Consider the following 26,506-nt stretch of genomic DNA (forward strand, 5'->3'; position numbering starts at 1 on the left):
CATGATATAATATTGGGAGGAGACTTTAATCTTTTGATGGATTCAGTCCTTGATCATAGTGAAGCAAAAGTGTGCAAGCCCCCTAGAGCAACATTGACGCTTCACAGGATGTGTAAAAATCTTGGTCATTCAGATATTTGGAGACTTTTGAACCCATCTGGTAGGGACTATACATTTTTTTCATCAGTCCATAAGACTCAGATCACGCCCTTGTGAGTTTAGAGGTGTTGCCACATACGGAGAAAAATAAATCATATAGTTGGCACTTTAATGTATCCCTTTTGAAATTTCCAACAAATGTTAAAGGCTGAAATCAATGTGTATCTAGAGACCAACTAGTCCTCAGTATCCTCTGTGGGTGTGGCTTGGGAGGCACTTAAGGCAGTTCTTAGGGGTCGGATCATACAGTATGCCTCATTCATCAAAAAATCCAATGCACGAGAACTCGTGGATTTGGAAGGGTATATTAAAAGATGGCCTCAGAGAATTGACCCAATTGGAATACAGATATATTACTATTTTGTGGCGGAAGGTGGAGTTTTGGCTATTCAGGGCAAGACAGTCATACTTTGAGTCAGGGGACAAAGTAGGAAAACTTTTGGCTAGATATATAAAGCAGAGAGAGTTTTTTTTTCTACCATTCCCTCAGTGAAATCTGCTGGTGGTGAAATATTTACCTCAGCCATTTATATTAAAAATGCTTTTAAAGAGTTCCATCTTGATCTTTATAGTTCCACATCTTCGTCTACTGATGAAGATATTAGAAACTATGTGGAACCATTAGAACTCCCTAAATTGATGACTGAGCAAAAACATTCTCTTGATTCTGAGATAACCTTGGAGGAGCTTGACGAGGTAATTAAGGCCCTGCCTACAGGCAAGGCTCTGGGGCCAGATGGCTTTGCCGCTGAATTTTTTAGATACTGGCTACACTTTTGTTAGAAGTGTATACGGAATACGGAATCATTAAAGAATGGAAAGCTTCTGCCACCCATGACACAAGCCCGGATCAGTCTGATTCTTAACAAGGACAAAGATCCAAGCAAGTGTAAGAGTTACCATCCAATTTCAGATGTTAAAATATTGTCAATAAGCAATTAAGTTATGACATCTCTTGTACATATAGATCAGGTGGGGTTTATTCAGGGCTGTAGCTCTTCTGATAACATTAGGCGTTTCATTAATATCATGTGGTCAGTGGCGAATGATCAGACTCCGGTCCCTGCCATCTCACTTGACGCCGAAAAGGCATTTGATATGGCAGAATGGGATTATCTTTTTAAGATTTTAGAAATAAATGGGTTTGGGAATATTGTTATTGGATGGATTAATTACTTTACACCTGGTAGCGGCGGTACAAACGAATGGATTAATTTCAGATTATTTTACTCTGCATAGGGGCACCCGGCAGGGTTGCCCTCTCTCCCCATTATTGTTCTGTCTTGCCCTGGAACCATTAGCAGCCGCGATAAGAAAGGAGGATGATTTTCCAGGGGTGGTGGCGGGAGGTATGGCGCATAAGCTTTTGCTTTATGCAGATGATATTTTATTATTGGTCTCCGACCCCGCTAGATGTATGCCTTGCCTTCACAGAATTATCAATTGCTTTTCTAAATTCTCAGGATACAGAGTTAATTGGTCTAAATCCGAAGCTTTGTCTCTGACAGCGTACTGCCCTGTAACTGCTTTTCAGCCGGACACCTTTCAGTGGCCCAAACAGGGCATTAAGTATTTGGGTATTTTATTCCCAGCAAATTTATGTGATTTAGTCAGTTAATTTTGACCCTTTAATAAAAAGGTTTTCGAGTGATGTGGACAGGTGGGCTTCATTCATTTATCTATGATTGGGAAGGTTCATGTTATTAAAATGAATTGTATTCCAAAATGTAACTACCTATTACAGTCTCTCCCCACTGAAGTTCCCCTCTTTTAAACAATTTGATAGTATAGATAAATCCTTTATCTGGAATGGTAAACGTCCTCGGATGCATTCTAACAAGTTACACGGGCCAATTGACAAAGGTGGGTTAGGTCTCCCCAAGATTTTGTTTTACTATTATGCTTTTGGTCTAAGATATTTGGCGCATTGGTCGCTTCCACCTGAAAGAGCTCCTCCCTGGCTCTTTATTGAACAGGAGGTCCTTGACCGTATCTTGCCATTGCAAAGTCTTTCTACCAAGCTGCCCGGAGAAGTAAAAAAACATCATGTTATCTCGCACATTCAGTTAGTGTGGACAGAAGTTTCCCGCCTGCTCAATTCGGACATTTACCTGAACCTTGCTGCAAGTATTTTGTTAAACCCTAAATTGTGTATTAACAAGTCCCCTTTTTGCTGGACAGAATGTATTGAGAAGGGAGTTGCTACGTTGGGTGACCTGTATGAAAGCAGAGCGTTGAGATCATTTGAAAATATTATGCAGCGGTTTGGGATTCCCAGATCTCAATTCTTCAGGTACTTAAAGCTGCACCATCTACTTTGTACCACCTTTGGGCATAGTACGCAGCCCCCTAAAGCTGCAGACACTCTTGAGATGGTACTTGCGGCTTTTGGAAAGGGTCATGAGGCTTGGCTACTATTCCTGGCTAATTCAGAGTCTAGGGGACGGGGTTTTGACACTTAAGAAGTTATTGGGAGAGAGACTTGAATTTAGAACTGGAGGATGAAGAATGGGGTAGGATTTTAAAAAATGTCAAGTCTATGTCTAGGGATGCAAGGGTGCCTCATTCAATTTAAGATTCTGCATCGTTTTTATTGAACTCCCTCTAGATTTCATAGGCTTGGTCTTAAAGGCACACCTACTTGCTGGCGATGCTAGTCTGAGGATGGGGACATAGCCCACATTTTTTGGTACTGTACTAAGATTCAAGAGTTTTGGTCGAGGGTTCAGAGTTATGTCTGTGAGATCCTGAGCACTCAGATTTCACTCTGCCCCAGGCTTTGTATTTTGGGTGATAGGGCGGGTGTTAACGTAGTGTGATGATCGGCAGGAAAGTGATTTTTGGGGGATGGAAGTCGGCTGGTGCGCCCTCATTTCATGAGTGGTGTACCGAATTGGGCAGAGTTGCAGCCTTTGAAAAGATGACGCATAGACGGCTGGGCAGCTTGGGTGCCTTTGACAAGTGGGGCACTTATTTGGCCTTCGTATAGGGTTGCCAGGGAGGAACAGTGGAGAGGGACAGTTTAAATGGAGTGTATGTAATTGATTGATGTGTGGACCCTTTTTTTTTTTTTTATGTCAGTAAGTATATTCTTTGGACTGTCTGCTTGTATTTGTGTCTGTTATTATTCGGTGTCTGACCACTGGGATGTGTTATGGGTGGGGGGAGGGGGGGGCATATTTGATGAAAGTTGATTCCGTGTTTTCATGTGCTGTTTGTGTTGATTTGAGTTTGGAATCAATAAAAATAGTTAATGACAATATCACAAAATGTGTAATTTCAAAATACAGTATATACAGTAATTATTTTTTGCTGGAATATCAAGTTTTATTATTAATAATAATATAATAATAACCATGTGGTAATGCCTGCTTAGGATAATCCAGTGAATTAAATACATGACAAATGAAAGATATCCCATTCGAATACGAATAGTTCTGATTGGATGAGCCATATTCAGAGCTGTTGCAGCATTGCTTGACAACCATAGACAATTAAAGAGATAGTTCACCCAAAAATGAAACTTCTGTCATTATTTATCAGGTATTAAAAACCAGGGACTAAAACCAAAATATTTTTAATTTCTGTTTGTTCTGAGCAGAAACTGTATTTATTCGTTCTGGTTCCAGCATTCCCCTGACTTTTTTCCAATTGGTAACCAGTTAGAATGAAATTAAAGAACGGATAAAGTTTCTTTTTTTAAATGACAGTACTCTGTTCTAAGGCTGGGTGGAATAACAGTTGCAGTGTTACCAGATCTCTCAAGATAAAAGGGACCTGGGGCCGATTGCATAAACATAGCCATTAACTTAAGACTGCGTCTAACAATCAGTTTGACTAGCTTAGTAAGACAGTCTAATTTGCATTGCATTGTGGGAAAATAAGACACTGTACAGCTTTAAAAAAAATGGCCAACAGTGGATGCTTAATACAGTTTTCATTCTTATTAGAGGACTACAGTGCTTCAAAATTGATTTTAATGAACACATTTTGTGATTTTTAACCCAAATAATAAAGAACACATGACATTTTGTTACCATCGTAGAAGTCAAAGTATTCTACAGAGTCTCAACTGAAGCCCCTTTCAGCTCTCAACTGAAGCCCCCACTGGCTCAGCTGACAATTATTTTCCACGGGAACATAGGATGTAAACCAAAGTTAGCCTAGGGGTGAGCTGTCTTACACTTTGATCTTAAATTAGACCGATCCAAGTTTTTATGCAACTGACTGAAAAAATTAAGACCAACATTTTAGACGACTAACTAATAAGACTAGTCTAAAACAGTTTTATGCAGCCGGACCCTGGTCTTGAAGAACAAGCTCAAAATAAGGGACTTGCCTCAACCAAAAAAAAAGACTTTCTTTTTTTCCCCCATGTGGGGAAATTATCAGCATAGAAATCATAAGTATACAGTAGCCTACATAAAATAACATCTTTTCAATAAATGTATTCTTAATAGTAAGTATATCCCAAAAAATATTTAAAAAATAAATCTGGCCATCTAAAATAAATTAAAAGCCTGCATGCATGCACACACTGCTTGGACATGTTTGGACTAAACGTCATTTTATGTTGGCCAAATTATTGTTCAGAATGTCAGCATTTTCAAGATGTTTCACATGGTTGAACTTCTCCATGGTGCTTTAAAATAGCAAATTCTCATGTAAAATTCAAATGGGTAACATGCGCAACAATATCGATCGAAGCCTGAATTATTCACGCATGTGAGCTGCTCTGCATTTGTAACGAGAGCTCACATTTCGCAGGATGCTCGGTTGACGCGTGCGCATGGATAGCAGAGCACAATTTGGATTCAAAGACCCTGCGCACATCCGTTTCCCACATGAAAAGCATATTTAGCGCTCAAAGTCAAATGAATGTAATAAGGTTGCTTCATCGCCTGACGGAAGCCTAAGGAAGTGGCTGATATGAGAGTATTAAAATAAAGGTGCATTTTAAAAATGTCTATATCGATATTTACACGTTGTATCGATAACTTTGGATAGTTGGTCATTGGATCGATGGATCGTTACATCCCTAACAAAGACCCCATACAATTGCGCACGCTTGTGTTATTAGAAGATATGTTGAAGTTACACAGTGGTAAACACTCGACTGTCCCAACTTCTTTGGAGCATGTTGCAATTATCTGATTTGACTGTATATTACAAAAAAATCTACATTGTGAAACATAAAATAATATGTTATTGTATTGCTTTCGATATAGCACAGGGTGAATAGAATTTACAAATCTATTTTTTTTTTTTATTGGCATTTTCCATACTGTCCCAACTTTTTTAGAATTTGGTTTACAAATAAAAGAACGGTTAACAGTGTTCTTTTAAAAATGACAGTACTCTGTTCTAATGGTGGTGATATACCAGTTGCAGTGTTGCCAAATAGCAAGAGGAACAAGCGACCTGATCTGGAAAAACAAGATCAATATATAAGTGGCTTGCTTCACCAAAACAAGCAAAAATAAGCAATCCGATTTTCCAGTGTGGGGGATTGAGCAGCAATGATCAATATAGTCGCTTTTATAAAATAATGTATTTTCAGTAAATGCCCTTAATATTAAATATATCTCCAAATATTCAAAGAGAAATAAGATATTTCAAATATATAACTGGTCTCTCCCCTAATAAATCACTCCTGTGCACGCACACTGCATTTAGAAAAACGTCACCTTATGCAGGCTAAATTATTTGTATTTTTTTTACCTTGATGTACCTACAGAGAGCACATGCCCAGACCATGTTCTTCTGAAGCTAATAAAGTCCTAAATCAACTATAAACTGATTTAATATATCTGCAAGCAGTGATGATGGTCCCAATCACCATGGGTCCATTTCGACACTGTGGCTTTCGGAAAAAAATGCAAGGTGGACACATGCCTTTGGCATTTGACATTATTCTAAAAAAAATGTAAGCAATTTGGGTAAATATAAGAGGACTATTTTAAAGTCTGTTGTAAGAGCCACACTTCCTGCTGCCAGGTGGTGGCACTATTACCGTGACCCAAGATAGTCACATCCATGTGATTAGCCTCCAAGACTAAATATACATCTAAATTTTTATCTAAATCATACATTGCATACAGAAGATATGAGACACTTCCTGTTTCCCTTTTTTTTTTTTTTTTTTTTTAACCATTAATTTAATGCCTCACTATGGCAACAGCATCTTCAATATCTTGGCATAATATTGTCTAAATATGGTCTCATGAATCCCCTAGGAGGAGTATTTAACAGTTCTGAGACTGCAATATTCAAAAAAATCTAAAATGACCAACTTCCTGTTGAGCGGAGCTACTAACTATAATTATAAGATTTTTCCGGCTTGTTGAGAACTATATATGTACCAATTTTGGTGACTCTAGGTGAAAATGGGGGTGCTACAGAGCCCTTCCTACATGCCCATGTGTGAACATTTGCCCTGTCCTAATGGCCGACAACTCTGACATGTGTGCAAAAGTTCATGAAAGTTTAAGTATGCCTAGTGCCTCAAAAACACCCAAATATAGGAAGAAATTAATAATAACAATTAATGCATTGCCATGGCAACAGTATTTAAGATATCAAATATTCCTTTACAATTTTATCATCAGTGTCTTGATATTATTATAAAGAATTTTGAAGCAATTCATGTAAACATAAGAGGGCTATTTCAAAGTCTGTTAGATGTGCAATACTTCCTGCTTCCAGTTGGTGGCGCTATGACAGTGACCCATAATAGCCACATCAATGTGATCAGCCCCCATTACCAAACATACAGCTGAATTTTCATCAGTCACACAATGCACACAGAAGATATAAGGCACTTCCTGTTTCCCATTTTTCATCATAAATTTGTTGCTTCTCCATGGTGACACTGTTCAAAATATAAAAAAAATCTGTTCGCAATTTTGCATCTACAGTATCTTGACATGATGTTGCACAAATTTGGTGCCAGTCACATGAAACCCCTAGGAGGAGTATTTAAAAGTTCTGAGCTTGCAATTTTCAGAAAATCCAAAATGACTGACTTCTTGTTGGGTGGAGCTAATGACTGTGAGTATGAAAGTTGTTCGGCTTGACAAGAACAGTATATGTACCAATTTTGGTTACTGTAGGTGAAAATGGGGGTGCTACAAAGCCCCTCTTACATGTACATTTTCAAAGGGGTGCTACAGAGCACCCCCTGCACGCTACCCCCTGAAATTTTGCCCAGCCCTAATGGCCGCCGACTCTGTGTGTGTGTGTGTGTGTGTGTGTGTGTGTGTGTGTGTGTGTGTGTGTGTGTGTGTGTGTGTGTGTGTGTGTGTGTGTGTGTGCAAATTTTCAAGAGTTTTCACACATGCAAGTACCCCAAAAGTACCGAAAACCTTGAAAAGAATAATAATCAGCGATGACAGGCCCAAGCACCATGGGTCCATTTCGACACTGTGGCTTTCGGAAAACAGTGCAAGGTGGACACGTGCATTTGACATTATTCTAAACAGTTTTGAAGCAATTTGGGTTATTATTAGAGATCTTTTTCTTTCTTTCTTTTTTTTTTTTTTTTTTTAAGGTAATACAGCAACAACAAATTCACCAACAGTTCATTCATAAAATCCTCCAAGCCTCCCTTAAAATATCAAAGCCACTGCAAGCTCACACAGCCAATCCGAACAAATTAAGACTGCAAATTCTATGTTTCCATGTGCATATGCAATTCTATAGCTCAAAGGAGCTCATGGAGATTTCAGGTATTTTATTAAAACTCTGTTTTAGTGTAGATTCTGGTGAAATTTGGGATTGAATCTATTTGTTGAGTTTGGCCATGTAGCACAGATGTCAAAGTGGGTGATGGTAATGGGACAGGCATTAGTTGGCTTTGGCACGCAACTGTGCTCTCTTGCACATCACGGCTTGGAAGCCGGTCTTGATGTTGGCGACTGAGCATCGGGAGTGACACGTCTCGCACTGCAGGAAGTACAGACGTGTGTCCTTCTGCAAGACTGTGTCAGGAGACCGACACGTGTGGCATGTCACATATTCCTTTATATATCTTCGTAAGACATTCTCTGTGTGTTTCTGCTGGAATCTGCCTTTGATGACAAGCTGATTATTTCTGTCTATAGACCCACTTGTACCGAACTCAGCCAGCAAAAAAGACGAAAGATTTTTGGCTGTCGGTGCAACACTTTGCAGATGTCTGTAAAGTTTACAAAGGAGGTCTTCTTTGTGCCAACTCTGACAACCTGAGGAGGCTTCATCACAAACTTCCTCTTCTCTCCTGCAACCATGTCTGGATTCTTTTCCCGCATGATGCTAAAGAGACTGTTCAAAAGCTCATCATATGTGTAGTCTCTCTCTGAACCCGCCCAGGCAGGACCCGTTTGTGTGCTAAATGTGATGTCATCTGTGTTTTTACTGTTGTCATCTTCAACACCATCATCTTTGCTCTGACTGTCTGTGTCATCTTGGAAATCTTTGACTTTTCTTGTTTTCTTTTTTTTAGCGGGCAGCGTTAAGTCATCGTCCTCAAATGTCTCTGATGGCTCTGTTTCAATTTTCAGCTCCTTCATTTCTCCAAGCCTAGCATCAAAAATCTTGTCTTTTTTTATTTCTTTTTCTTCTGGTTGAAGTTCAGGTCGTCCAGGTCATCTGATGGTTCTTTCTTCCTCCCCTCATCTTCATTAAAATCTATCTCTGTCTCTTTCATCTCCAGTTGCTGGCCTTCATGACCCTCTCCTCCATCTTCCTCCAGCATGAAAGGCTTCTTTTTCTTCTTTTTGGTGATGTTGGAGTCAAATATCTCGTCTTCTGACATGTTTGCGGTCGGTTGTGAAGACGCTAGGAGGGAAATCAAGCGTTTAAAATAGACTATTTTGGCGGTGCACTTAGCGTGTTGCTCTCAAGAGGCCGGGCGAAGAACTGTATATGTACCAATTTTGGTTACTGTAGGTGAAAATGGGGGTGATACAGAGCCCCTCTTACATGCCCATTTTCAATGTGATCAGCCCCCATTACCAAACATACAGCTGAATTTTCATCAAAGTCATACAATGTATACTAAGGAACTTCCTGTTTCACATTTTTAGTCTTAAATGTATTGCTTTGCCATGGTGACACCATTAAAAACATCCAAAATCAGTTTGCAATTTAGCATCTACAATGTCTTGGCATGATGTTGCACAAATTTGGTGCCAGTCATATGAATCCCCTAGGAGGAATATTTAAAATTTCAGAGCCTGTGATTTTCAGAAAATCCAAAATGGCCAACTTCCTGTTGGGCAGAGCTCATGACTATAATTATGAAAGTTGTCCAACTTGATGAGAGCTATATATGTACCAAGTTTGGTGACTGTAAGTGAAAATGGGGGTGCTACAGAGGCCATCTTACACACCCATTTTAAAGGGGGTGCTTTAGACCCCCCCCCCGCCACACACACACACACACAACTTTGCCCAGCCCTAATGGTCTGACTCTGATGTGTGTGCAAATTTTCAAGAGTTTTCACATATATTAAGTACACCAAAAGTAACAAAAACCTTGAAAAGCAGCAACACTTTCAGTGCTTGGGCCCTAAATAACCAACATTGGGGGAAAACAGAAGGGAGCACACACTCATTGCTCTTTAGCTAGGATATTTCATGTATGAGAGATGCTGTATCTCCACAGCGCGCGCGCGCGCGCACACACATCGGATCAATGAGTGTCGTGTATCAGTTAAGGTTCAGCCCTCATCTGCTGATCTGATGTATGCAGTTGAGATCATTTACTGAATGACGTCATGACAGACACTCCTCTGCTGTGTTTTTTATTGATGTTTTAATAAGCTTTTCTAAATGTTTATTGGTTTGTTTTTATTAATTATAAGACCAGTAATGTGAGACATCACTCATAGCTGTCTCTCTGTTTCTCTCTCTGGTGTCAAGTGATGATGGCTGCAGATCGAGGTATAGTGGAGGAATGGCTCTCAGAATTCAAGGTGAGTCCAGCAGCAACACCAGTATTAAAGTCTAATAATTAATTTTTGCCTGTGTGTGTGTGTTTCCCTGTGTTTGCCTGTGTGTTTGTTTGTGTGTGTGTGTGTGTGAGTGAGTGAGTGATGAGTCAGACTGCTCTTTGAGTGCTTCAGGAAGGACACAGTGCCCTGATCGTACACACATACATGCATGAGTTGCATATAGTGCTGTGCTTTTAGGGAGAGCAGTTTGTAATGCTATTTATATAACAAGTGAAATTAATAAAAAGACATGGGTTTGTTTTTTTGCTCTCATAGATGCTGTCTGAGACACAGTTGTCCAGTTATGCTGGAGTCCTCCATCAAAAGAACACACTCATACCAGCTCTTTACAGCGTCATTCAAGACCACAACAGTGAGGTGAGAGGTCAGAGGAGCTTCTCCATGTCATTTAGACTCCTGAATATACTCCTCCAGTGTATCTTGAATCTTCTGCGCTATTGGCAGAAGAAATGACACAGGTGTGAATAATGCCAAGACAACAGATCTTTCTATTGCACTGGCTACATGTAAAAACAGGGCTTCAGACAAGCATATGAATAAGTGCAATAACCAATATGTACTTGCATGTACTTAAGCAGTATGTGTGTATAAGTGTGAAATCTCTAAACACCTGTGAAGCACATTAAAAAAAAAGAAAAGGAAAAAAAAAAAAGCCAACTTCCACCACTTGTTTTTTCTGAATAAGAACACATGAAATGATAATGCGATAGACTTTATGTAGACACTGGGAATTCACTAAAGCTGGTGCCAAACTAGCAGACTCCAAACAACTCCATTTTGGCTGAGGGTGTCACACATGCAGACTGTTTTGCTGAGATCTCGCTCTCTTCAGTCGGAGGTATGACACACTTGTCGATTCAGAATGGTGGAGGGGTGACAAACTTATCGACTCATCGCAACTCTCTTTGTCTGATTCCCTGTACGTGAAGCTCACCGAAATATCAGCAGGAGTACCGCGTGAGCATAAACAATTGCAAAAGAGTGATTTAGAAAGCAATTCATGAAATAACTTTGCCTTGTGAAAGCTTGTTGTTGTGTATTTATCCCCTTGAGGTTTGCCTTAGAATGTGTATATCAATATGCAGCTTTCAGTGATTAAAGAAATTATGATGATTAAAAAAAACAGACTTTTGTACCTCTGCTTTCTGATTTTATTGGTCATTTTTGTGTATAAAAAAGGCAGGAAAAACGTTTTGTGACAAACACTTTGGATTACAATCAGCGTTTGTGATGATATGCAGCTGAGTGCAATAAAAACTTTCAGATCAGCTTGACGTCTTGTGAGTTCTTCAGTAAAAGAAGCAGCTCATTGGTCACCTGACGAGAACACAAGAGCCCGCCCCCGCAACAAAGATTTTTTCAAGCAAGTCGGATGTGCTTTTTCAGTTTTTGAACCCATTTACTCAGCAGGGAGTCCTGACAGTCAAGTGATGAATGACCTCCTGCTGGCAGACACTAAAGTGCACTTCGTCTCCCTCCTCCTGGCTGGTGATTATGTTAGTGAAGCTCACACTTGAAAATCACCGGAAACTTCGGCTAGTGTTGCGCTGGCTTGAGAATGAATTGCACCCAATAAAAGCTATAATGAGCCTAGTTTACATAGAAAGGAGGTGTGTTTGCACAGAAAAGGAATGACAATGACTTTATTTAAATACTCATGACGCAGCGCAAATTCAGTTCATTGTGCCTGCTTAAACTAGATAACGGGTGGATAGTTAATAGGGTGCAGATTTTTGCGCTGAAATACTGTTCACAAAACTGGCTGTAAAAATTGTGAATTCGCACCCCAGAGTTTATAAATGTGAATTACCCTAATACCATCAGTATTGTTTTCTATGTAAGTTCTGGTGAGAGCAAATTTTTTTTTTAATACATATTGTACATTTCATTATTTTTCCAAAAGAAAAGCATAGTTTGTTGAAGTTAGCTTATTAGTCGAAGTTAGCCAGTAGTCGATTACTCATTTTTTGTGGGTTAGAGTACTCAACTGCAAAATTACTATATAGTTCACATCACTAATTTAATCACATTCTGGAGCCTTATAAAAAAAAAATTAAAAAAAAATGCAGTATGACTAGTGTCAGCTGATTTATGAACAAATGACTCTGAGTTGATTCTTTAATGAATCAATGACTCTCAAACTCATTTGACTTAAAGGGATAGTTCACCCAAAAATGAAAGTTCTCTCATGATTTACTCACCCTCATGCCATCCCAGATGTTTTTTATTTGCAGAACATAAAGATTTTTAAAAGAATCTTTCAATGCTGTAGATCCATACAATACAAGTGAATTGGTGCCAAAACTTTGAAGCTCCAAAATCCACATAAGGGCAACATAAAAGTACTCCAGACGACACTGGTGTTTAAATCAGTGTCTTCAGAAGCGATATGAAATTAAACCGATCAATATTTAAGTTTTTTTGACCATAAATTCTCTTCCCTGCTCAGTCAATCTCCACTTTCACTTTCTCCTTCCCTTTTTGGTGATTCACATTCTTCATGCATATCGCCCCTTACTGGGCAGGGAGGAGAATTTATTATAAAAAAATTGCTTAAATATTGATTTATTTCTCACACACATGTATCATATCGGGTCTGAACACATGGATTTAACTATTGGAGTCATTTGGATTACTTTTATGCACCCTTTATGTAGAATTTGGAGCTTAAAAATGTTGGTAACTATTCACTTGCATTGTATGAAACTAGAGCTGAAAAATTCTTCTAAAAAGCTTAATTTCTGTTCTGCAGAAGAAAGTAAGTCTTACACATCTGGGATGACGGGAGGATGAGTAAATCATGGGAGAAATTTTATTTTTGGGTGAACTATCCCTTTAATTAAAGTCTGAATCGCTTTCTGAAATATTTCAGTTACGACTTCAAACGAAGCAAGAACTGTTTGGTGTACTTAAAACTGTCCCCAAACGAGGCGTGATACGACAATTTTTAATATACTTTTTTAATAAAAGTTTAATATACTGAGGATCGGGATTTCAGGCCAGTGAAAATTCAGTGTGGGTGATGCTGTCCCACTGCATCACAAGAGATGTGTAGGAAACCCTGCTGTCTTCTGTTTTCACAGTTACTGGAGCCAGTATGTCATCAGCTGTTCGAGCTGTACCGCAGTTCAGAGGATGGCCTGAGACGCTTCACTCTGCAGTTCCTGCCGGAGCTGGTGTGGATGTATCTGCGCAGGGGTCGACACGGCAGTGGCTGCATTGAGGCTCTTTTGCTGGGCATCTACAACCTGGTGTGTATTCACCCACTCATGAACCGTCTTCAATTTGTGTGTCCACACAGTTCCACGTTACACACATCTCCTCAGCCTAACACACTATGGTTTCTTTTGTAGGAAATTGTGAATAAAGATGGAAACAGCAAGCTGTTATCATTCACAATCCCTTCACTGTCTAAACCATCCATATATCACGAGGTAAACAACATTATATACATTCAGATCCTTCGCAAGATCCAGCCTGTGTACCTGTTTAACCTCCTTAAGTTAAAATGACATATTGAAAATGTGATGACACCATTACTGACAGACTGCAGAGATATTTGACCATCTCTAATGGCTTTTTATCTCACAATCATGTCATGTTTTTCTCAAACTCCCAGAGCTCACAGACTATAATAATTTTTGATATTCTCTATTACTTTATGAATTGATTTTAATAACTACTTTTGGGCAGTATAAATGTTTCTGCCTCACATTAATTGAACAGTATCAGTGTCTTTGTGCCATTGTTCTGTAAACCCAGTTACTGCATTTTATTTAATACTCATTAATATCAAATGTACAGACAGCCTTATTAGAAGATACTGTGTGGGTACCATGATACAGTGATGAAAGCAGATAGTAATACCATGGTACTGCACGATAACCATATTTTATACCTTGGTATTTGCTTAGTATTATAGATATGCTCTTGAGTTAAAGACATTGATTGAGGACTAGATTGATTTCACAGAGTACAATAGTGCCCGGCCAATTTTACAGCTGTCTTGACTCTATAAGTACAGGAAGAAAGGCCATGAACCAAACCAGCCAGCTCCGAGGCTATTCACACTATTGCAAACTTTGATTTTAAGTCAAATGTATTTGAAAATCTAACAAAAAGACAAAGGTACAAGACTGTGTACATAACATAATTAATGAAGGAAACTACTGTAATCCCATGAAGCATGGAAAAATATAAAACTATTGATTGAAAGTTGTTAATTAATAGTTTAGAAACAATATATTTGAATTATGTTGCAATTATATATTCTGATACAAATATATAAGTAGATTGGGAGTATTGGTAGACCGATTCAATTGCATCATTCACAGTGCGTCATGAGACTGGTCTCTGCATAGCTCTTTTGGTGCACTTTGTTGGATGCGATTCTCTGATTGGTGCATTTTGGTGCATGGGTAGTAATGATGGGTATCACCAACAACGTCACAATACATATCAAGGTACAAAGACCACGATACCATACGTATTGTGATACATGTTAATTTTAAACAGAATTTCTGATGAGTATAAATTTGTTTAGCAGTTTCGGCAAAACCTGTCAATTTGCACCATTTCAAAACATAAAGGTGAAGACAACAAAATTAATTATCCTGTCACAAAAAAGCAAATGACTTTTATTGACTGCATCGGTCTATGGGAGGGAAGGTCAATTGTTACATAGACCAATTGACAAAGGAGGTTTAGGCCTCCTTTGTTGTTTTATTACTATGCTTTTAGTCTTATACACCTGGGCCATTGGTCTCTTCCACCTGAGAGAGCCCCTCCCTGGTACAACATTGAACAAGCGGTCCTTGCCCCAGTCTCACCTCAGTATGGACAAAGGCTTCTTGCATGTTCAGTTCTGATACTTGCCTAAATGTTTCCTCAAATATATGGCTGAACCTCAAATTATGTATTAACAAGTCCCCTTTTTGCTGGAAAGAATGTTTGGAGAGGGGTCACTTGTTGACCTTTATAAAAACAGAGCTTTGAGGTCATTTGAAAATATACAGCAATTTGGGATTTCGAGTTCTCAATTTTTCAGGTATTTACAGTTGCGCCATTTACTTTGTACTATTTTTGGTGTTAGTACACAGCCCCCTAAAGCTGCAGACACCCTCTGTATGGTTCTCACAGCCTTTGGAAAGGGGCATGAAGCATCAATGTATTATTCCTTATTGATTCAGAGTCTTGGTGATGGGCCTTAACTGCTCTTAAGAGGTTATGGGAAAGAGATTTGAACTTTGTGTTGGAGGATGGGGAGTGGGAAAGGATTTAAAAAAAAATATTAATACTGTGTCTAGAGATGCAAGGGTATGCCTTATTCAGTTTAAGATTTTGCCTAGTTTCTGCTGTTTGGACTCACTCTAGATTGTTTAGGCTTGGTTTAAAAGACACACCAATCTGCTGGCGATGTCAGTTGGAGGATGGAGACATGGCCCATGCTGTGTGGTTCTGCATTAAGATTCAGGAAATCTGAGTAAGAGTCCAGAATTTTATCTGTGAGGTTTTAGATACTCAAATTTCATTCTGCCCCAGACTATGTATATTGGGTGATGGGGCCGTTCTTAAAGTGGGTGATAAATATACAAAACTCTGGGTCCAAACTAGTGTAATTATTGGCTTCACTCTGGCCACTATGCAATAAAGCCAAGATCGGTGGAGTGTTGCAGTGATGGTTGTCCTTTTGCAAGTTTCTCCCATCTACACACACAATCTCTGGAGCTCAACCAGTGTGACCATCAGGTTCTTGGTCACCTCTCTTACTAGGATGATTTTCTTTCATCTGTTCTTCAAAATATAATCAAATGTGTTCCTTCAAGCCTATGTCTGTGTCTAAGCAACAACATCTCTTGTCAGATGTCACTCTTGTTCTGTTCAGACCTGGAATTAACATCTATCTCGGGAAATCCGATGACAAGTGGACAGCGGCAAATACAGGTGCGAATGGGGTCTGAAACGTACAGGTCGGCGGGAAGATGAGCTAAATTACCTGCCACTGTTCAAGAAGTACCCGCCTTTTGATTAATCTCATACCCTGGTTAAGTGTAAAAGAAGAGCATATCGGCAGCTTTATCTTGACATATGTACTATCAGATGGAAGTTTGTCCGCAGTACTTCAGTTTTGCAGTATTTGGAGTCATGTCTTCCAACTGCTGGGTTTAGGCAAAAAGCCAAAATGCACATACGGTATATTTTAGATTTTAGTTTTGCCGGCGGTAGCAAGAGTCTCTCATCCAATTTAAATGTTGTGGTCTACTACTGAAACAGCCAACTTCTGTTGCTTAATAGATGTGATAGGCTACACTCAAATTTAAATGGTGCTTCTCATAAAATCGACATGGATGCAGCTGCTTCGATATGTACATCGGCAAGGAGAATATGAAGATTTATTGTCGTATCGATATTCGAACACAGCTCTAATGGCTGAAATACCATTAATGAACAAAAACACCATTATTAATATTTCTTTTTTCTTTTTCTTTTTTTTTTAGTTTAAATAATGCAGACTCATAACTTTAACAGAAGCATATACCATCGATTAATAACCTCTGAGCTCACAAGTAGGTCTGTCTTTGAAGGTTTATTAGTTATTGTTAATAATCAGTTTCTCTATGGGAAAAATGAATGGAATTTTTACTTCTGGAACAAGATTGTTGTGCTTTATTATGATCAATAAGCCTGTCTAGATGCTGATGCAACATAGTCAGTTGACGGACACTTCGTTTCTATTTTTGACGTTCTGCACAGCTAAACAGCCACACTATTCCCCAATTCTGTCTCAAATAAAATGTTTGTATTTACAAATATCATATGTGTAAATAAACTGCTATGAGTAATATTCATTATATATTTTAATAACTTCTGACCGTGTGTATATGTGTGGGTTTAGCCGTCTAGTCTTGGCTCTATGGCTTTGACTGAGGGAGCTCTATGTCAACATGGCCTGATCAGAGTGATCTACAGCGGTCTACACCCTCAGAGAGAAACCTTCACTGCACAGAACAGGTACACACACATACACACACAATCTTAGTGAGGGCATCTCATAAATATAAAAAAAAAAAAAAAACATTATTTAATTTATGTATAGATTTTTCCAAAGCTGGATGTCCCAGAATGTCACCAAAAGGAGTATTTTTCTGATTTAGCTCTCTTCAGGGTGCAAATTTGTTCCCAAAATATAGCTTATTACACACACAAACATTGCACCTGCTGCTAATGAATATCCTTGTGCAGGTACTGTTATTGTGTTTTGAATGTTTGCAGGTTTGAGGTGTTATGTTTCCTGATGTTGTGTTATAACTCAGCAGTGGTCTTCATGCCTCCCTCATCATACCAGTCTGTCTGTAGAATGAGCTCACGGTGAGATACTATTACTGATAGAAGAGTGTGAGATATGTATGTAGACAGGTGTATTTAATGAGAAGTGTAGCAGGCATGCATTCAGTCGAATTCTGATGTGGAACAGTTCCTTTTCACCATCCAGTCTGTTCCTGGAAGTAAAATTGTATTGTGTATGGTGTTTCATGTTGACTTTAACCCAGATTTTGTTCTTCAGTCTCTGTAAATCAGTTATAATAATGTCGGTCAAGTGTGTTGTGTTTAACTCGTGTGCCATGTATTAGTCTGTGTGTGTGCGGGTTTCCGCGGCAGCAGCAGAAGGCGTGGAGTGCTCCCTGCATTCGTGTGCTGTTAGATCCAGAGTTCATGGTGCAGATGCTCTCCGCTGTCTATCATGCCATGTAAGTGTCAACAAAATTCGCATCCTCATTTCAATATTAATGCAACACTTAAGGTTTTCCAGAAGATATTTGTTCAGTGCATCAAAAATCACTGTCACTTTTGCTCATAATTGTGGTTAGTGATATGAGCAAAACTAACGATTAAACTTCCTGCACCATTGAGCTATAGACATGAATTATACCTCAAATCAAGCGGTTTGAGGAGAGTCATGCCATTACTACTATTACTGTATTAGTATTGTGCTAATACTAACGCACGATAAAAATCCTGTCGACTTGCATCGAAGAAGGGACCCAACCTGATCTAGAGACCAGAATATTATTGAGACTAGAGAGTGGACTTTTAACTTGTGCCAGTGAGCAATGCACTAACAACCATTCTTTTACTTGGGATTTTCAGTTTTTGTTTGTTTGTTTGCTTGTTTTTGTCAGGTATGACTGTGCATGTGGTTGTGTGAGGTTTTTAATAACCTCAGATTCACGAATTTCATTCATTCACCTTTAGTTTAATCCCACTGCATGACTGAACAAAACCAGGTTTCGAATCCACAATCTAAAGGAGCTGTAGTAACTCTTCAGAGAGGGTTAGTAGTCAGACCAGAGGTAGAGACATGTAAAAGCCTCTTAATGAAAACTTCTCCATGAAAACTAGACTACGAGAAACACAGTTTCCAGTTAATCAATGGACTATATTTAGACAATGAAACATAAATATTTTTCTGGCTGAAACTGCAGTTACTATGCAAGAACTATAGTGATTTTTCATAAGGGCAAGTAAAAAGCAGAATCAAGTGGTTTAAAGCCTAAACCTCCATGAATTATGGACCAAGCTAACATTTATTGTCCTCTGTAGATGGACATGAGCCGAAACATTATGAGCACTCAAAGACAAGACGATGGAGGGAGTGTGATGGTCTAAGCAAGGTTGTGCTGGGAAACTCCTGGTCTGGGTATTCATGTGGACATCAATTTGATGTTTGCCCAATATCTTAACATCATTGCAGACCAGATACACCCCTTCATGGCAATGGTATTCCCTGATGGCAGTGGCCTCTTTCAGCAGGATAATGTGCCCTGCCATACTGCTCACATTGTTCAAGAATGGTTTGAGGAACATGTCGAAGAGTTCAAGGTGTTGCCCTGGCCTCCAAATTCTGCAGATCGTCAGTGATGAGCCAGAACATTGTGACCACCTGCCTAATATGCTGTTGGTCCTCCAAGTGGTGCCAAAACAGCTCAGATCAACCGAGGCATGGTCTTACAAGACCACAGGTGCCCTGTGTTAACTGACTTTAGTGATCTGCCACAGTTTGAAAAAGGACATTCCACAGAGACTGCCCTCCATTCCAGATCATCAGTCCTCATCCTATTTGAATGGTATGCTTCCTTTCACACAGAGAACCACCAGATCCTACTGTACACCCTCTCTGACCTAGGCATAAGGGAAAATGCCCTTGGCTGGTTAAAGTTGTACCTCACAGGCAGATCATTTAAGGTCCCCTGGAGAAGAGAGGTGTCCAAGTTGTACGAGCCAACCACTGGTGTTCCTCTGGGATCATTGGTTGGACCCCTACTCTTCTCATTATTTGAACCGATCATAACAGCACATAGTTTTTTCTACCACTGCTATACAGATTATACACAGCTGTACCTATCTTTCCAGACTGACGACCCCACCCCACTCGGATCTGCCTGCCTTTTGGAGATCTCGGCCTGGACGAAGGAACATCATCTTCAGGTCAACCTTGCCAAGATGGATCTCTGTGATCCCAACCAACCTGTCTATTGACCAGAACCCCTCTATTTATCTTTGTTCAATTACACTTATGCTAACCAGGACAGCCAGGAACATGGGATTGGCATTTGATGACCAACTTAACTTCACTGGCCACATCTCATCAACCACCCTGTCATGCAAGTTTATGCAGCTCCTGGTCCAAGCTCTCGTCATTTCAAGACTAAACTACTTTAATGCTCTGTTGGCTGGCCTCCCAGCTAGAGCGATTAAGCAGCTGCTGTGTGTCCAGAAAGAGGCTTTGCATTTGGAAAATCAACCAACAAGGGCTCACATCACCCTCCTCTTTTTTTCACTCCAGTGGCTACCAATAGCTGCCTGCATCAAGGCTTTGGCTCTGGCCTTTAGGACAACCAATGGAAAAGCACCCTCTTCAGCCTGCTCCTCCAGGTAAATGCCCCCTCTCGCTCTCTGCGATCGATGAATAAGCGGCACCAGGTGGTCCCATCCCAACAAGGCACAAAGTCCCTTTCATGATCAATCACCTTCTTTGTTCCTCAGTGGTGGAATGAACTTCCAGCTGTCACTCGATCTGTTGAGACCATCTCAACATTCAACAACAAACTGAAGACACATCTCTTCCATGAGTCCTTAACAAGACCACAAGCATTAACACACTTCAAATTTAATAAAAACGTTTTGGTTTCTTCTGCTCTAGCTCCTTGCACTGCTGTAGGTACTATAAGATCTTGGCACTGCGACACTGCAGATATTGTTGACTTTTGTATCACATATTGTTTGTTTCTTATTTGTAAGACATTTTGGATAAAAGTGTCTGCTAAATTAATAGATGTAAAATCTGGCACCAAGACGTTAGCTGCAGATCCTTGAAGTCCTACAAGTTGCAAGGTGGAGTTGCTGCAGGTTAGACTCTTTGTTCCACCACATCTCAGATACTCGATTGGATTGAGATCTGGGGAATTTAGAGGCCAGTGCAACACCTTGGAAATTGACATATGCTGGAAAGTCTTGAGCCACAGTTCCCCCCCACCCCCCCATAATGCTGCACAGAGCATCACACTCCCTTCATCAGTGTTTCTTCTTGAGTGCTCAATATTTTGCCTTATCAGTGTATGTTCAGTTCTGATGTGCTTCGATTGTAGAAAAAAGTCAATACCTTTTTTGCCTTCAGAAATTGAATGATGAAAGAAAAACAATATTAGTTAAGAAGTCTCAATTACTGACGTGATGCGCTGCTACGGCTTGAAACGCAGAAGCTGACCAATCAGCTGTGAGGTCAAAAATGGTTAAATGGTGGAATAACCTGCATCCTACTTTATTTTCAACAGAAATCCACTAGTTTAAACATTTACTTGTCATATATTTTTTTATTGTAATGTTATTGTTGCTAACTGCGTAAACATATGGTTAGAAACAAAAGATTATTTAAATTGGTATACCAGAGACTAGAAAGTTATTTAAATATATAACGAATAAATTAATGGCAAAAAGATTCACACGTATGATATTTGGTATGTAAAATGTTTATTTCGGATGGATGGGATATAAAAGTGGCTGGAGTAGCTCTGCAGCGTGTCAGCAATAGAACCGGGCATCCATCCACTGTCGGTGCAGTGAGCCGCAGCAGAGGCTTCCAGTATAGCCTGCGTCATTGATTATAAAGTGAACATTTGCTTTTGACACAACACGTTGCTCATGTCTGCTGTAGATAGTGTGTCAGAATATTAGAACTTACACATAATGAATGTAAAGTCTTTACACGTTATAGTTTTTAATATATCATTACATCTGCATCCCATCTCAAAAGGTATGCTTTACTTTCAAACGTACATTTAAATGAGACAGGATTTCAAGATTATTGGTAATTGCACTTATAGGTGCAGTACAATAACATCACTATTATTATTGGTTTCTATCCTTTAAATTGTCGTTTTAACATCCCCAGACCCCCACCACCATCTGTAGAACTATAGAACTGCTGTGATATGTTAGTCTGGAGTTTGACTAGTGTGCGTGTGTGTGTGTGTTTGTGACAGATATAATGGGGAGTGGGATGCAGGCAGAGAGGCTCTGGATGACATTCTGTACCGAGCTCAACTGGAGCTGTACTCAGAGCCGCTGCTGGTACGATTCAAACACTCACTGTTTCCTGTGTGTGTTATACAATCTGCTGCTGGTGAAGCTGGGTAACTCTCAATGTGTCTGCCATTCAGCTCGGCAATGCTATGAAGAGCTCATTGCCGGACAGCGCACCAGACGCGTCGCAGGGGAGGAAGATCCTGCAGGTGGAGGTGACGCCAACCATCAGCCGAATCTCTCACTGCACCATCACTGCTGCATCCATCCGCAGACTGCGTTGGAGGAGAGAGGGTGAGCTCAACACACATCTACATCAGCTCTGACTAACTGTAGCTGCGCATTAAACCAGAGACACACTGATAGTAAGATTCTTACTGGATTACAGCAGAAGTCTTTTCTCTTTATATATTTAAAGGAGTCATATCATCATTATTGTGCCCTCAAAGAACGTGACGGTGCTCCATTTGTCAGGTGCTGAACACTTTGCAATAAAGTCCCATAGTGTTTTTTTTCATGTTTATCCTTTACTGTGTTTTGCTCGTAAAACTGAAAATACATAGCAAAAACTGCTGCCAAAATATGAATTTAATGTGCTCATTCAAGTTTTTGGAGTTTAGTTTCAATAAATGCTCTTTCTAGACTGGAGGAAGATTTGAGTTCTGAAGGTAACAGTATGATCAAGCTGTTTTATTTCAAAACAGAAATAAAATTAATTATGATTTGACCCCTTTAATGGCATGTATTTGATTAAAGATTACAGTCGTTTTCACTGGTTCCTTCATTAGATTTCGATGCTGGGAATGACGAACACAAAATTATTGCAAACCATTCCAATTTTGTCTTACAGTGATGTGAAATTAATCCCCTATTATCTGTCCAAACTGTATCTTGTGTTCATTGTTGAGGTTTATGTTCTAGAGTTTGTTCTTTCGCTGTCGTCTTTATGTTCTTGTGTGGTGTACAGCACACTGTAGGAAAATGTTGCACCATGCTACTGTAGGGCACGGGCACTAAGGAGCACATTTCCCCTGTTGTGTCACATCCCAGATTGTTTTGACTTCTCAAGCGATGCAGAATTCAGCCTCACCATCTGCCCCAGTCGGCACGCCCCCCAGGAGCCAGCAGCCAATCCTGAACGAGGAGGGAGGGGCAGTCTCACAGTCACACCTGAGGGTAGGCAGGGGGTGGAGTCAGATTATGGGGGCAGGGTCTCCCCTTGACCCACCTAATGGCCTAATTCCCCTTTGGGTTCCTCCACTTTCCCAGAATGCACCAGCTACAACCCCCACCCCCACCCCCACCCCCTGGTCCTCATGAAAGTGTGTTGTGCTGAACGAGGACGTAAAGTAGGGTTTGGGTGAAGATTAGTTGTATCTACATCAACTCCAGTTTCATTCTCGAGCTGGTGTCATTTCATCTCAGGCGTCATCACTGACTGAGCATGCTCAATGGGTAGGGCTGGGCAATACATCAAATATTCACATTATAGTCAGGATTAGGGATGTAAAGGTTTCAAGGTTTCACAATATACCTCAGTTTTAAAATGGACAGTTATCATACCGCTGAAATCTTCTCATTTACGGTATTGCATGAAGAGACAGATTTTTTCAGATCTTTTCTAAAATCCAAATCAGTTTAATTAAGACAGAATCTGCAACATTTACACAGCATCATATAAACTTGGCTAGATAAAATAAATCTTTAAATCCTTCCTCATTTTGCATTTGACTGTCACTCAGTTTTAAAGGTGACATGCAGGTGTCGCGAATCCTGCGCATCACGCGCACATCAGAAGTCCAGCACGAGTGCAGCAGGAACGCAACATACAGACATGTCCGAGCCTGAACCTTTATTTCTGCCGCCACAGAAGTTTAAGTCCGCTGTCTGGGATTACTTGGCTATGTAAAAGACCCACGAGGCACCATCAATGTTGATGGTTACCCAGTCTGTAAAGTTTGCCGCAGAAAAGTATCGGCTCAGGCGGGAAACACTTCAAACATCAGATTCAATGTAGTTTTACATGATTTGTAATGACTAATTAGGCTAAAGTTATGTTTATGCTTTGTCACATTCACAAACGGATTTAAGACTTCATTAAACTTTACGATGTGCCAACTGTTTGTTCTTTTGCCTAAGTGCAGCGCAACAGTAGGCCAATGTATTTGATAATACTAATAATATGTTTTATTTGTAAATAGGGTTTACAAAATGCATGGCTTTTGGTGTTCAGGAAATTGACATTGACAATAAGCATGCAAGAAATTGACAGTGAAACTGGCAGAAATTGACAGTATTGGACAGAATGCCAATAAATAAACTGCACATGAATAATATTTTTTCAGTAGGTATTGTAGAATTGAAATAAATCACAAATGCTACAAATTACTGAATGCAAGTGCATATTTTAAGGGTTAACCTGGGCAATAATCATTACAAATGATTACAGTTAAATTTCATAAATCATAAAATATCAATAACAAAATATTTTTAGTTATAATCTTCCGTACATGTTGCCAAAATGATTTTTTTTATTAATGTTTACCGGTTCGTGATTTTTTTTAAAAATTATTATTATTTTTTTTTTTACCTTTTTACATTTTTTTATCAGTGTCCTGATGTTCATGATCAAAAGTTAAAGAATTAAATTTGAAGAAATCCAGTATAAAGTTCAAGAATTGGTTATAACTGAAATATTTATCTGTGTGTTTAGCAGAAATAGCCTATTTCATAACCTAATATTGAACTGCTTTTAATATTATCAATGCACCTAAATACAGTGAAACGGTAATACCGTGGTAATTTTTGTGACGGTTATCATACTGTGAAAATGTCATACCGTTACACCCCTAGTCAGGATTTTGCTGGAGATATTAAAATTAAGCATCATTGTGAATATTTTGATGCTTATAATGAGCTTATTATTTGGCCATTAAGTTTCCTAAAGAGCGTGTTATTAGACTTGGTTCACTATTCAACAATTTGTTTGCGTCAAAGTTCTATAAATGTTCACTGAAGTCCCAGCGTGGCATTTTTCATATTTAGTGAATACATTTCTTGAAATTTTATTCATATCACGCTCAGTTTGCATTTTTGTTGTTTTATGCTGATGATTTTGTTTTGGAAGATAAAAAGGGAAGACTAATGCTTGCAGCATGTCCAGAAATATTCTCATAACTGCAACACAAAAAAACCTTGGCCAAAAATCTGGGGAGCTCAGTATTTTGAAAAATAATAAAAATTGATTTGAACTGCACATGTCAACATTTAGGAGAGGCTATACAAATGAGGTTAAAAATAATCAATTTACAACATCTCATTACTGAAACACACCAACCAAATTTGCTCCTCTTTTTTTTTAAGATTAATCCCAATAGTTTTTTTTTTTTTAAATATATATATATATATAACTGTATGTCTAACGGTTGATCTAAAGATAAATTATCTGATTTGGCATTTAGTAATTGTTAACATTTTCTTGTATGTCTAAATTCTTACGGTATTTGTAAATGTTTCAGTGATGTGTATGCTGTGGTAATGAGAAATATTTATTATATATAGTTAAAAACCACCTTAAAAAACTGAGACTCTCTACTCCCTTCTCTCACACATATATAAATTGTTAAACATCCCTTAAAATCCCACAATAGTTAACTACTTGATGCACCATATACTTAATCATAGTTACACTCAAAATGGTTTAAAATGTGTGTGGATGTTAATACATAATAATAATCATATGTTTTATTTATATTGCTCCTTTTTTAGACTCAAGGTCGCTTTACAAAAATAATAAAAAATCAGACAACAAAACAAGGACCAAATACAGAAAAAGCGCATCAAAGCGCACATACATAGTAATGATATAATTTTACATATCCCTCCTCATAACATTAGGCTTCTGCATAACTTTAAAAGCAGATGTTGTTGGGTTTTTTTTTTTTTCAACCTCGATAACCACATTGCATGAATAATTAATAAAGAATTCATATTAGAACTAAGCAATCAATTGTAAGTTGAAATACTGAGAAACAAATATTTTATCATTACTACAATCATAGCTTTTCAGGACCGCAATGAGTATAAAAATGTTTTGGTAATGATAAAGTAATGAGATGACCTAATATAAAAACAATATTAATAATTATCAAATCAAATCAAATCACTTTATTGTCACACAGCCATATACACAAGTGCAATGGTGTGTGAAATTCTTGGGTGCAGTTCCGATCAACATAGCAGTCGTGACAGTGATGAGACATATACCAATTTACAATAACATCAAATTAACACAGCACAATTTAAACATCTGATATACACATAATTACACACAACACAATATACAAATAATAACATACACTGTACAGTATACAATACGCTGTTTTCTTTAGTTTTTTACTATATAGATACACATTATTCAATAAAAATTAAAAATAAAAATATATATAAAAAAAGTATATATATATAGAATGTACAGTATTGTACTGTATTGACATTCAGGCTGTCGGTTGATAGTCAGTTGTTAAGAGAGACATAATATAATAATAATATAATTATGACAGTCCGGTGTGAGATAAAAGAGTAATAAAGTGCAGGGCTGATGTATTTTGATCGTGGGAGATCAAGAGTTCAGAAGTCTGATTGCTTGGGGGAAGAAGCTGTCATGGAGTCGGCTGGTGCGGGTCCTGATGCTGCGATACTGCCTGCCTGATGGTAGCAGTGAGAACAGCCCATGGCTCGGGTGGCTGGAGTCTCTGATGATCCTCCGAGCT

The 26,506-nt window shown here is 38.9% G+C and overlaps 1 protein-coding gene and 1 pseudogene across 2 annotated transcripts in view; one reads left to right on the forward strand and one right to left on the reverse strand.

Annotated features, from left to right (window-relative positions):
- Positions 1–26,506, forward strand: part of hycc2 (hyccin PI4KA lipid kinase complex subunit 2) — an 85,096-nt gene that overhangs the window by 38,847 nt on the left and 19,743 nt on the right. For both annotated transcript variants that reach the window (XM_051709800.1, XM_051709801.1), the window contains exons 3-11: positions 10,063–10,115; positions 10,410–10,511; positions 13,238–13,405; positions 13,508–13,588; positions 17,050–17,165; positions 17,427–17,522; positions 17,786–17,902; positions 21,695–21,782; positions 21,872–22,028. In XM_051709800.1, the coding sequence (XP_051565760.1) occupies positions 10,063–10,115; positions 10,410–10,511; positions 13,238–13,405; positions 13,508–13,588; positions 17,050–17,165; positions 17,427–17,522; positions 17,786–17,902; positions 21,695–21,782; positions 21,872–22,028 (978 nt within the window). The remainder of the gene's footprint in view (positions 1–10,062; positions 10,116–10,409; positions 10,512–13,237; positions 13,406–13,507; positions 13,589–17,049; positions 17,166–17,426; positions 17,523–17,785; positions 17,903–21,694; positions 21,783–21,871; positions 22,029–26,506) is intronic.
- On the reverse strand, positions 7,945–8,953 carry LOC127447772 (eukaryotic translation initiation factor 2 subunit 2-like; annotated as a pseudogene).

The sequence above is a fragment of the Myxocyprinus asiaticus genome, chromosome 11 (genome assembly GCF_019703515.2).
Source record: "Myxocyprinus asiaticus isolate MX2 ecotype Aquarium Trade chromosome 11, UBuf_Myxa_2, whole genome shotgun sequence".
In the NCBI taxonomy this organism is placed as follows: Eukaryota; Metazoa; Chordata; class Actinopteri; order Cypriniformes; family Catostomidae; genus Myxocyprinus; species Myxocyprinus asiaticus.